General features: G+C 21.9%; 6 protein-coding genes across 6 annotated transcripts; 4 read left to right on the top strand and 2 right to left on the bottom strand. All coding sequences in view use genetic code 6, as the record gives it.

Moving 5' to 3' along the window:
* Nucleotides 1-318: 318 nt before the first annotated feature.
* On the top strand, nucleotides 319-2,601 carry TTHERM_00024120 (hypothetical protein; the record flags this gene model as incomplete). Its single annotated transcript, XM_001008498.2, has 1 exon — nucleotides 319-2,601. One exon carries the CDS (start codon nucleotides 319-321, stop codon nucleotides 2,599-2,601), a length of 2,283 nt encoding a protein of 760 aa, XP_001008498.2.
* Nucleotides 2,602-3,114: 513 nt separating this feature from the next.
* TTHERM_000024129 (oxidoreductase, short chain dehydrogenase/reductase family protein) lies at nucleotides 3,115-4,077 on the top strand (the record flags this gene model as incomplete). Its single annotated transcript, XM_012795724.1, has 1 exon — nucleotides 3,115-4,077. One exon carries the CDS (start codon nucleotides 3,115-3,117, stop codon nucleotides 4,075-4,077), a length of 963 nt encoding a protein of 320 aa, XP_012651178.1.
* Nucleotides 4,078-5,091: 1,014 nt separating this feature from the next.
* On the top strand, nucleotides 5,092-6,039 carry TTHERM_00024130 (oxidoreductase, short chain dehydrogenase/reductase family protein; the record flags this gene model as incomplete). The annotated part of the gene is made up of 1 exon (XM_001008499.2): nucleotides 5,092-6,039. One exon carries the CDS (start codon nucleotides 5,092-5,094, stop codon nucleotides 6,037-6,039), a length of 948 nt encoding a protein of 315 aa, XP_001008499.2.
* A 705-nt stretch (nucleotides 6,040-6,744) lies between these two features.
* On the bottom strand, nucleotides 6,745-7,524 carry TTHERM_000024148 (hypothetical protein; the record flags this gene model as incomplete). Its single annotated transcript, XM_012795725.1, has 1 exon — nucleotides 6,745-7,524. One exon carries the CDS (start codon nucleotides 7,522-7,524, stop codon nucleotides 6,745-6,747), a length of 780 nt encoding a protein of 259 aa, XP_012651179.1.
* Nucleotides 7,525-8,935: 1,411 nt separating this feature from the next.
* On the top strand, nucleotides 8,936-9,334 carry TTHERM_00024149 (transmembrane protein, putative; the record flags this gene model as incomplete). Its single annotated transcript, XM_001471077.1, has 1 exon — nucleotides 8,936-9,334. The coding sequence occupies one exon, from the start codon at nucleotides 8,936-8,938 to the stop codon at nucleotides 9,332-9,334; it is 399 nt and encodes a 132-aa protein (XP_001471127.1).
* A 91-nt stretch (nucleotides 9,335-9,425) lies between these two features.
* Nucleotides 9,426-9,730, bottom strand: TTHERM_000024149 (hypothetical protein; the record flags this gene model as incomplete). The annotated part of the gene is made up of 2 exons (XM_012795726.1): nucleotides 9,426-9,463; nucleotides 9,529-9,730. 2 exons carry the CDS (start codon nucleotides 9,728-9,730, stop codon nucleotides 9,426-9,428), a joined length of 240 nt encoding a protein of 79 aa, XP_012651180.1.
* Nucleotides 9,731-12,025: the final 2,295 nt, after the last annotated feature.

Below are 12,025 nucleotides of genomic sequence, written 5' to 3' on the forward strand. Positions count from 1 at the left end.
TCATGTTAACCTTATTTCTGTAATTAAAAATCTAAAAATAATATTTTTAATTCAAATTTTTGAGATCAAATAAATACATATTAAGTTGAAGATACTTACTTGTTTTATATAATGAAGTGATTAAAGCGCTAAATCCAATTTAAAGACCATATAAGTATAAATAATTTTTTCAATCATAATAATTGAATATTGATAAAATATAAGCGCGAAACTAGAATTACAATTTATAAAAGCTTTTTTCTTCATCTAAGATAATTTTTTAAAAAATAAAACAGATACTAATAACTAAAAAAAAATAAAAATAAAAAATTATCATAAATGTCTTCCTAATTGTGTGAAACCTTAAATGAACTTGGAGAAACTAATTCTCATTACTTAAAGAGTTGTCTAAAAGCCTACAAACCTCACTTCGTCGTTGAATATTTTGAAGAATTCCAGAAATCTTATTTTTTAAATTGCAACTATGATGACGATTGCATTTAAGAATACAGAAGAAATAGTAAAATGAGATACATAAAAGTGTTTGACTAAAAATAAAATGTAAAAAAGCTATTAGTCATCTTTCATTAAAAGTGTATATTTCAGCATGACCTGATAATTTTAAATGAAATTTTTAATAGTACCTTAAAAGGTGATCTGATATTGAATCTTTACGATTCTTACTTCTTGGATCCAGAAGGTTCTTTCTATGTCTTTGAAACTGAATACTATGATCTCAATTCTGAAGTATTATCTTAAGATTGCAATGTTCCAACAGTTTAAATTGAAAAGATTATGAAAAAGTAATTAAATCACATTTTTTAGTTGCTGGGTTGCAATAATCAAGACTATCAAGCTTCTGTTCCTATTTATGTTAATTTAATTAGTGAAAACCAAATTTAAGTCAAACTTAACATCTTTGATTTTTTTGAGTAAATTTAAACCTTAATAATAGAAAAGCCATATTACTATATCTAAAACACCTAAAAAAATTAAGAGGTTAAACAAATGTTTGAAACAATTAAAATAGATGAAAATTTGATTTCGATAATCAATAAATAACTTTCTAATTATGAATAAAATGCTTTCTTACCATACTCAAATTAAAATTTTTTTGAAAAGATATAATAAATTAGCTCTAAAGATAAATTAACACATTCTTTAAGGATATTCGAAGTTATTTCATAACACTAATAATACAAAAATTTTGAGATACTTTCATTAAATAAGAATCCCTTTGAATTGAAACTAACAAAAAGAAACAAAAGTATTTTATTAATAGGAATTAAATTCAAAACTGCTTTAGAGGCACAAGCAACGGAAAAAGAGTATTTAAAGCTTAATTTGCTTCAAGGAAAGTTCAAGTCGAATTTGATAGACACATAAGTTTTTGAATTAGAATGCTGTAATTATTTATTGCTTGAATTTGAATACAAAAATTATGATACTTAGTAATTTTAATCAATGACATAACTAATACTGAAAAATTAAGCTAACGGAGATGACGAAAAAGGTACGAAGGATAGAAAGGCATTTGATTTTCTTCAAAAATTGATAGAAATTAGTTATGAACTCTATACAAAATATAATATTAAAATAACAAATGTAGACCCTGATAAAATTCTGGTTTAATAGTAAAATGTTTAATAAAATATTGACGTCTTTATTATTAATACATAGAGTTTGTAAAACTATACAAGTGAGTATATTAAATTAATATCTAAAAGTTTTGAGATTTTAAACTTTAATTACTCAGCTAGTATAACATTTACAAGTGGCGGTTATACCCCTGATATTCATCATTATTATAAAATAGTTTCATTTTTTGAAATGATATCTAATTCTACAATAGAAAATGCAAAAAAAATATAAATTTCATATAATAATATTAGAAAGATGCTTGAAATACTTGCAATAGTAATAGAAGAAAATTAAAATGGTTATGATTTTTAACTGAGAGTATGTCAAAACAATCCTTATAAGCTATCTATTGATTTTTCTTATTCTTCTTCTTATTATCATACTTAAGAGAAAATGATAACATAATTAAAAAAATCTTTAGCCTTTTTGATAAAAAATTAAGAAATCATACAAAAATTAGAGTTTAAAACTATTGTTTAATCTTAATTTCTAAATCTAAATAATTCTTAGAGTATGCTAAATTCATCATAGCTTTAATAAGACAGTTTAATGCTTTTAGATAAAAAGATCCTTGAAGAAATAGGACTTAAAAATACTCTAGGCTACAATAGTTATAATATTGGTTTATCTGTTTGCCAATATCTTAAAAATTTATAAATTTTATCTCTCGAATTCAGACCGGAATTTAATTTTAATATAGTGAATCAAGATTCTAATTTCTTGAGGTTATCTGAATAGATAATAAGTTTAGAGTTAAATTTTTAATCAAATAATGAGAACATAATCAATCTTATATCGTAATTATAGCAGTATAAGAATCTTAATACTCTGCACATTACTATATCCGATTAATATATTCACATAAAAAAGTTAAAATAACTTATCAAGAAAAATTAAAGGCTAGTCCTAATTTAATTTAAATTCGATTGGTTTGCAAATAGAACTGCAAAAATAGATAATACAATGGGTTTTTTCTTTTGAAAAATTAAATTTAAATTATGGTTTAATTGTTTGTTATTTTAATATATTTTAACAAAAATAAAAAATATATATAATCGTAAGTACATATATGCCTTTAGATTTTTTAAAATTAAACATTTTTTTATATCAACTAATATTAAATAAATATTTTTGATTAAAAAACTTTGATTAATTGATTGATTGATTAACTACAATGAATGAAATTTATAAATTAAATTTATTAATAATAATTTCTGATGAAAAGATTTATATTTTCTTCAAAAAGTCTTAAAATGATCATTTGTTAAGTCATTTAAATTATTCTTTTAATTTACTAATTACTTAAAAATAATGTAAACATTGCACCAAAAATCTTAGTGTGTCGCATCACCATAAAAGAAATATCTTTTGACAGGTCCTAAAAAAATTGATATCAGTAAAAGAATTTTGCTAATTGCACTCTCTTAAAAAAATTAAAGATAAAGAAATTTAATTGAAATTTAATAAACACAAAATACATTTCATATTTTAAAAATGATCAAATAAATTTTAGAAAAGGCAGACGAATTTGTAATCTAACACAAAAGAGTAGTAGGTGCACTTGCCTTCTTGTATGCTGCTCGTTTAGCTACTAAATCTCTAGGATCAATCTTTGGACTTATCAACAGATAATTGATTCCTGGATTTAATTTGATTGAAAGATATGGTAAAGGATCTTATGCTGCAATTTCTGCTTGCACTGATGGCATTGGAAAAGGTTTTGCTCTCGAATTGGCAAGAAGAGGTTTCAATCTTGTCATGTTCATTAGAAATGCTTAGAAAGGTGAAGCATTAGCTGAAGAAATTAGAAATACCATAAACAAAGACATTGATGTTGTTATTGTTGAAGTTGATTTCCAAAAGATTTTAAATCCTGGAACAATCGAAGCTGCTATTGAAAAGGTAAAGGGCATAGATATTAGCATTTTAGTTAACAATGTAGGAATGTACATCAATAATCCTGCATTTGAACTTTAAACAAATACTGAAATTTACAACATCATTTCTATGAATATTGGTGCCTAAGCTTTATTAACAAGAGGATTAATTTCTTAAATTTCAAGCAGAAAGCAAAAAGGAGCTATTATTAATCTCTCTAGCGTTACCTCTCTTACCCCACTTGCAGGCTTCATTTTATATGGAGCTAGTAAGCTTTTTAATGACTACTTCAGCAGAGCTCTTGAAGAAGAATATAAGGGAAAACTTGACGTTATTTCTGTCAAACCTGGCTGGGTTGCAACTCCAATGACTGATAAAATGAAAAAGAAGTAATTAGAAATAACTCCTTAATAATGCGCCTCAAGTGTCTTAAGATAACTAGGAAGAATCAGTGTTACAGCTGGACATTTCTAACATGAAATTGCTACTTTTGTTCAATTAAAAACTTAAAATAAAATCAATAATGTTATGCGTAGAGTTATCACAAACATATTGAACAAAGATAAATCATAATCTTGAAATTTAATTATCTTAATAAGCTAAAAAATAAATAAATAAATATCTTTAATTTTATGAATTTTGTATTTTCTACAAATCTTCTATTTTTCTAAATCTAATTATTAATCAATAATGAATGCATTTTTTAGAGCATTTTTATTTTTAATATTTATTTTTCTAGAATATCATCAATCTTTTTTATATTCATTAGTTTTCTACTTTAAATTAATTAATTTAGAAATAGTTGAATTATATTTTTTCCAAATTATATTTATATCTACTATCAACTTTACAACTAAGACTGATCTATATATAAAAAGCTTAAAAACCTTGATTTAAAACTAGATCTAAAATTTTAAATATCTTAATAGAGATAATTTAGATATAATTTATTATTTAATAAATTTTTAATTTAAAATTTTTATTTATTATTAAATTAAATTTCGATTTCTTCAAATCAAAATATTTTATTTTCTAATTTTGTTTAAATCAATAAAATAGGAAAATTTATTTTTGATTAGAAATGTTTTATCTGTGTTAACATAGTTTGTGATTATGTAAAATGAAGAGTGATTTTTTAGATAATGTATCTTTACTTAGTCAAAAAATCATGCATGCAACTCCAAATTTTCAAAATTTACTTATTAAATAATTATTTTCATAAACTTCTCAAAAAAAAATAATCAGCAAAAATTGAAAATATCACATTAATTTATTTTCATTCAAATATTTTTAATTGAAAAAATTTATAAATTTTATGTTTCATATAGAAGGATTTTGCCTTTAAAATGTACTAAAAAATAAATATATTTAGATTCATTTAAAAAATTTTAATAGATAGATTCTATAAATCTTAAATGAAACGAAAAATTATATTAATATCTTAAATTTAATTTTTTGGATATCAAAAGTTAGGATTTGATTTATTATTAAAAATAAATAAGTAAATAAATAAATAGATAGAAAAATTCTGACTAAAATAGTTGATTTTTTGTAAAAAAAATTAAAAAAACATAAACTTCATTCATTTTATATATGATTAAATAAATTTTAAATAGAGCAGATTCATTTGTAGATTAAAACAAAAGATTTGTAGGCGCCCTGGCATTCTTATATGCAACTAGTTTGGCAACTAGATCTTTAAAAAAAGTGTTAGGCTTTTTAGCTGGTTAATTTATTCCTGGCTATAATTTAACTTAAAGATATGGGAAAGGATCTTATGCTGCAATATCTGCTTGTACTGATGGTATAGGTAAAGGATTTGCTCTAGAATTAGCAAGAAGAGGCTTTAATCTGGTGATGATGATTCGAAATGCTAAGAAAGGAGAAGTTTTGGCTGAAGAAATAAGGAAAACGATTAATAAAGACATAGATATTCGAATTGTTGAGATCGATTTCTAAAACATTTAAAACCCAGGCGTAATTGAAGCTATAGTTGATTAGTTGAAAGGATTAGATATAAGTATTTTAGTTAATAATGTCGGAAAGCTACTTCACGGTTCCTTTGAAATTTAAAATTTTACAGAAATAAATAATCTTATTTCTATGAATTGTGGTGCCTAAGCTTTATTGACTAGAGGACTAATTTCTTAACTATTGTAGAGAAAGTAAAAAAGTGCAATTATTAACCTCTCAAGTTTATCGTGCAACTAACCAATGGTAGGGTATGCTATGTATGGAGCAAGCAAAAGCTTTAATGATTATTTTAGTAGATCCCTATCTGAAGAGTATAAAGGTAGACTTGACATTTTATCTGTTAGACCAGGCTGGGTTACTACTCCTATGACTGATGGAATAAATGAAAAGTTCTTTGAAATCACAGCTGAGTAGTGTGCAAGTAACGTGCTAAGATAGCTTGGAAGAACCAATCTTACTTTTGGTCACTATAAACATTAGATTACTGCTTACTTTAGTGAATTAGTTATTGACATACTAAACAATGATAGTCGTAAGAAGCTTTAAAACTCAAACAAGTCTTAATGAATGAGTTTTTATGGAAAAAAAAATTTAATTCGCTTAATTTAAATCTGACATAAAGCTAGCTATTTATCTATCTATCTATCTTATATCATTTTTTATTTTGTAGTTAATAATTTTTTTTATTTCTTTTTAATTTATCAAACAAAAAATGTTGAAATTATTTTTTTTAAAGTAATCATTTAATTATTTTTAATACATAAAATATTTTTGCTATCCATTAATATCATAAAAAAAATTAAGAGGGATATTGAGAATTTTAGACTACTTATGATAATAGTTATTAATAACCACCTTCATATGATATAATTTTTTAAAAATAATTATAGAAAAGCTTCCCTCAGGTATATTTTTAGAACTCTAAAAAAAGAGGATAGAGTAATATGGTATATTTAGAAATAATCCAGAATTATTCCAATTAATAAAACCTTGTCTTCTTTACTATTTACTTTCAATTTTATTATTTATTTATGGAATGGAATTGACATTTCATGAAAATTTATTTAGAAAAAAAACATAAAATTTCACGATTATAAATTATATAGAAATATCTTAAATTATCAATACATTTATTTATTTAGATATCCAATAAAAAATTAGATATCTTTTATACAAAAATTTAGCTTAACTCATATCAGAAAAAATATAAATAAACCTCAATCTAATTTATAGACTAAAAAAAATGATTGAATCCATTTTAAAAAAGGCTGATCAATTCGTTGACAAAAATAAAAGACTTGTTGGAGCACTTGCCTTATTTTATGCAGCCGGTTTGGTAACTAAATCTTTAGGAAAGGTTTTAGGTTTTATTAATAGATAATTTATTCCTGGCTACAATTTAATACAAAGATATGGGAAAGGATCATATGCAGCAATATCTGCTTGTACAGATGGTATTGGTAAAGGAATTGCTCTTGAATTAGCTAGAAGAGGTTTCAATCTTGTCATGCTGATTAGAAATGTTAAGAAAGGGGAAGCTTTGGCAGAAGAAATAAGAAAATCAATTAAAAAAGAAATAGATATTTAAATTGTAGAAATAGATTTCTAAGCAATTTAAAACCCAGGAGTTATCGAAGCTATTGTAGAGAAAGTCAAAGGATTAGATATAAGCATTTTAGTAAACAATGTTGGATATCTTATTAATGGATCATTTGAAAAATAAACTTATTCTTAGATAAATAATCTTATATCTATGAATATAGGGGCATAAGCTTTATTGACTAGAGGATTAATTAGCTAATTATTGAATAGAAAACAAAAAAGCGCTATAATTAATCTTTCTAGCATGTCTAGTTACTTTCCAGTTGCAGGTTTTGCTATGTATGGAGGAAGCAAGAGTTTTAATGATTACTTTAGCAAATCTTTATCAGAGGAGTATAAGGGTAAACTAGATGTTTTATCAGTCAAACCAGGTTGGGTTAATACTCCTATGACTGATGGAATATAAGACAAGTTTTTAGAAATAACACCTGAATAGTGTGCAAGCAACATACTAAAATAGCTTGGAAGAACCAATTTTACTTACGGTCACTACAAACATGAAATCACAGCTTTACTTACTTATCTTACTATAGATATGGTAAATAATTTACAACGTAAGAATATTTAAAGTGCTATCAATTAAAAATCTTGATATAAATAAATCTTAATTAAATATGAATAATAAATAAATAACTTTGAATAAAATTTGTTTGTATTTTTTATGCATAATAAATTAGAATAAATTTTTATTTTTATTTTATAAAATAATATTTCCGAAAGGAAGTTTGGATTATTTTCATTATACTTTTATTTAAAAATGATTAAAATACATACTATTAATATTCTTATTAAATAAAAAAGAATCTTTATCAATAAAACAAAAAAAATAAAACTAAGAAAATTTAACCACCACCCTACCCTTACCACCTTCATGCCAAAATTCAAGTTGCATCATAAACAAAATATATATCAACTAATAAAAGAAGATAATTTCTATTATAATATTAATTGACTTTTTGAATTGAAATAATTTAATTATGAAATTATTCTTTAAATAAGAAATTATTAACTTACAAAATTTTTATTTATTATTATAAATATTAAGAAATAGATAAGCTCAATATAAAAATAGTAGCTCTAATCAAGTTTTATATCCAATTATATCGTTAGTTCTAAATTAGAAAAGAGAAGTATGTGTGATAAAAATTCTTTTTGTTTCAAAAGTTAAAAAAGTATTAGCAATATATTCAAAGAAAAGAAAATTTTAGTGAAGGGATTTTATTTGGTTTTTTATATCGATCGATACCTCTATTTTAGCTAAAAATGTAAATTAAATAATTTGGTTTCAATATATAAAGTGCAAAATGCAAAATCAAAAAAAGTTCAAAAATATAAAATTTCAAAATAAAGGAGACTTGTTGAAAATAGTACTCACCCTCACTGATTCGTTACACCGAAAATGATATTTAAAGGTAAATTCCCTTATGAATTAGTTGAGAAATTATTAAGTATATACTTGTTATGTATTAATGTGTGAATATTTATTTAGTATTGATTTAAATAATTTGAAAATAAAAAATTTATGCAAAAGATTAAACCACAAATAGCCAGCCAATCCATCTTAAAAATTCAAATAATAATAGAAAGAATATATCTGCTGGTTGCTATTTATTCTAATTTACCCTATCTAAAAAGTAAAAGAATATTTACAAAAATAAATACCAAATATAAGAATATTTTATTCTTGGTAAGATTATGCTGATTGATAATATTTTTGTATGATACAGAGAGAACTTTTGAATAAAATCTTTATTAAATATGTTTTTTAAACTAAAAAATAATAAAAAATATATAGAAGGAAGGAAGGAACGTAGGTAGGCAGGTATGCAAATAAATAAATAGATAGATATTTTATACATAAATGAATAACTCTAGAAAAAATTGTTTTATCAATATATTTTTTTTAGTTTTTTACCAAATTAAGTCAATAGACTAGATCTATCATTTAATTAAATTTGATTCCTTGTTTCATATCTTCTTTAATTAAAATGAAACAAAAAGATAAATAAAAATTTTATAATTAATATTACTATTTAACATATTTGTTATCAGTCTTATTATATAATTCTTATAAAATCTATTATTTTAGTTTATAAGATTCCTTTAAGTCGCTAATCAAAACATTTTCAGAGACTTCTAATTCACAATAAAGTGGATAAATATTTTTTAAATCTGTAGTTTTTTAAAATAAATGTTGTAATATATTGTAGCAAATACCTTAATTTATTATTTTTTAAAGTTTTACAATAAGGCTACTTGATTAGATGGTGTTTATAAAATATTCTATAAATTTCATATGAGCAACTAATTCTTTTTTAAAATTTGATTATTAAATTTTGTCTTTATCATAATCACTTTCTTGTAGTATTAGATAATTTGGAGTTAATTCCTTTAGATATATTAGTGCTTATTCAAAATTTTATGCTTCCAAAGATCTTTTGACATATTACATACTACATGATATTTTAGAAGCAAAATTATTGAATCTATGAAGAAGATTTTTAGATGATTCAGATAGTTTATAATCTTCTTTATCGTTTTCTAGGTAATCATTGCATTATTTTAACTTTTCTTAAAGCTCTTATGATTTTTTAGCTATTTTGTTAACTAAATATTTTTCATTATTAGTAATATAATCGATTAAAGAAGAACTCATTAAATAAATATTTATCTAATTATATTTTACCTTTTTTTTTCAATTTTATTTTATAATTTATTAATCAAAATTGAAAGAATAAAATAAATGCAAATTTGTTTCTTTATAAATAGGGAAAAAGAAAGTTACTAAATGAAAAATGAAATGATGATTTTGAATTAGAATATTAAAATAAATGAGTTTTCAAATTCTAATTTGTACTTTAAATTAAATATTCTAATTAATATATTATTATTATTATTTGGAATATATTTTTTAATCTGAACTCTAAAGAATGTCTACTTGCTAATATTCTAATATTATAGATTAATTACAATTTTTAAGTCAATTTCATCTCACAATAATATAAATAATTTACTTAAAAATTTGTAATCAAAATATCAATTGAAATGATGATTTTGAATTAGAATATTAAAATAAATGAGTTTTCAAATTCTAATTTGTACTTTAAATTAAATATTCTAATTAATATATTATTATTATTTGGAATATATTTTTTAAACTGAACTCTAAAGAATGTCTACTTGCTGATAATATCTAATATTATGGATTAATTAGAATATTTAAGCCATTCTCATCTCACAAAAATATAAATAATTTACTTAAAATTTGTAATCAAAATATCAATTGAAATGATGATTTTGAATTAGAATATTAAAATAAATGAGTTTTCAAATTCTAATTTGTACTTTAAATTAAATATTCTAATTAATATATTATTATTATTATTATTATTATTATTATTATTATTATTATTATTATTTGGAATAGATTTTTTAAACTGAACTCTAAAGAATGTCTACTTGCTGATAATATCTAATATTATGGATTAATTAGAATATTTAAGCCATTCTCATCTCACAAAAATATAAATTATTTACTTTAAAGCTTGTAATCAAAATATCAATTGAAATGATGATTTTGAATTAGAATATAAAAATAAACGAGTTTTCAAATTCTAATTTGAAGTTTAAATTAAATATTCTAATAAATACAATATTATGATTTGGAATAGATTTTTTATTCTGAATTCTTTAGAATGTCTGCTTGCTTAGATGCCAATGTTATTTATTAATTAGAATATTTAAGCCATCTCTCAATTATACAGATAATTTGTTTTTAAAATTGGTAATCAAAAATATCAATTAATTTAATTGAATTGATCATTTTGAATTAGAATATTAAAGTTACCTTTGAAATTCTAATTTGTAAATTTAGTTAAATATTCGAATATAAAATGATTTTGAATTTATTTTTAGTTTTAAATTATCTATATTATGTATCTTACTTACTAATATTTTAATGCTATTTATTAATTAATTAGAACATTTAAAATATCATCTAATAGTATAAATAATTTGCTTTAAAATGGGTTATCAAAAATATCAATTTATTTAACTATATTTATTTTTGAAATTTATATACCATAAAGAGAAGTTAATAGAAAAACAATTTAAAAATACAAATAACACTAATTTATTTTGGTTTTAAAAATCCATATACACCCCTCAAATTCTCCCAATCTAAACTCAATATAAAAAATATTGGGTCAAATAAAATTTTCTATTGAATAAAAATAGGTGATGAACAAAAATGAACTAGATGATGTTATATTAGAAGTAAGCATGGGTGGGAAAATCTAACAGAAATTAGCATCTACTTTCTATAGTATTAAATCAATTGAAGTAAATTATTCTAATACTTATTATGATTTAGAATATATCTTTTATTCTAATTTCTTTAGAATATCTAACTTGCTAATATGCTAATTTTATGTATGTATTAATTAGAATATTTAAACTATCTCTCAATAATATAAATAATTTGTGTTAAAATTGGTTATCAAAAATATCAATCAATTTAATTATTTATGAAATTATATAGCATAAAATGAAGTAAATAGAAGAAAAAATTAGAGTTTTAAAAATTAAAATAATGAAAAAAAAGTATTAAATTGTAAAAATACAAATATCAAGTTAAAAAATATTTACAAGCTAAAAAAACAAACTATTTCAATTTAATTTATTAAACATAAGAAATTTAAATTATTAATACAAATTAAATGTTTTATTTCTATGAATCAAGAGCGAGCTTGTAAATTAATATAATTGATATAAATTTTATAAAAATAATCTAGATATATTATTAATAGTTCTAAGAATAAAGAATTAAAAAGTAAATTAAAACTATTATATATTTATTATCAACTTCAACAATTTTTTCTTGCTGTCATATCTGCTCTAACTAAAAAGAAGCAAAAAGCTAATTCAAGTATTTTTTTCTTTGTATTACCTT

The sequence above is a fragment of the Tetrahymena thermophila genome (assembly GCF_000189635.1).
Source record: "Tetrahymena thermophila SB210 genomic scaffold scf_8254803, whole genome shotgun sequence".
Lineage (NCBI taxonomy): Eukaryota > Ciliophora > Oligohymenophorea > Hymenostomatida > Tetrahymenidae > Tetrahymena > Tetrahymena thermophila.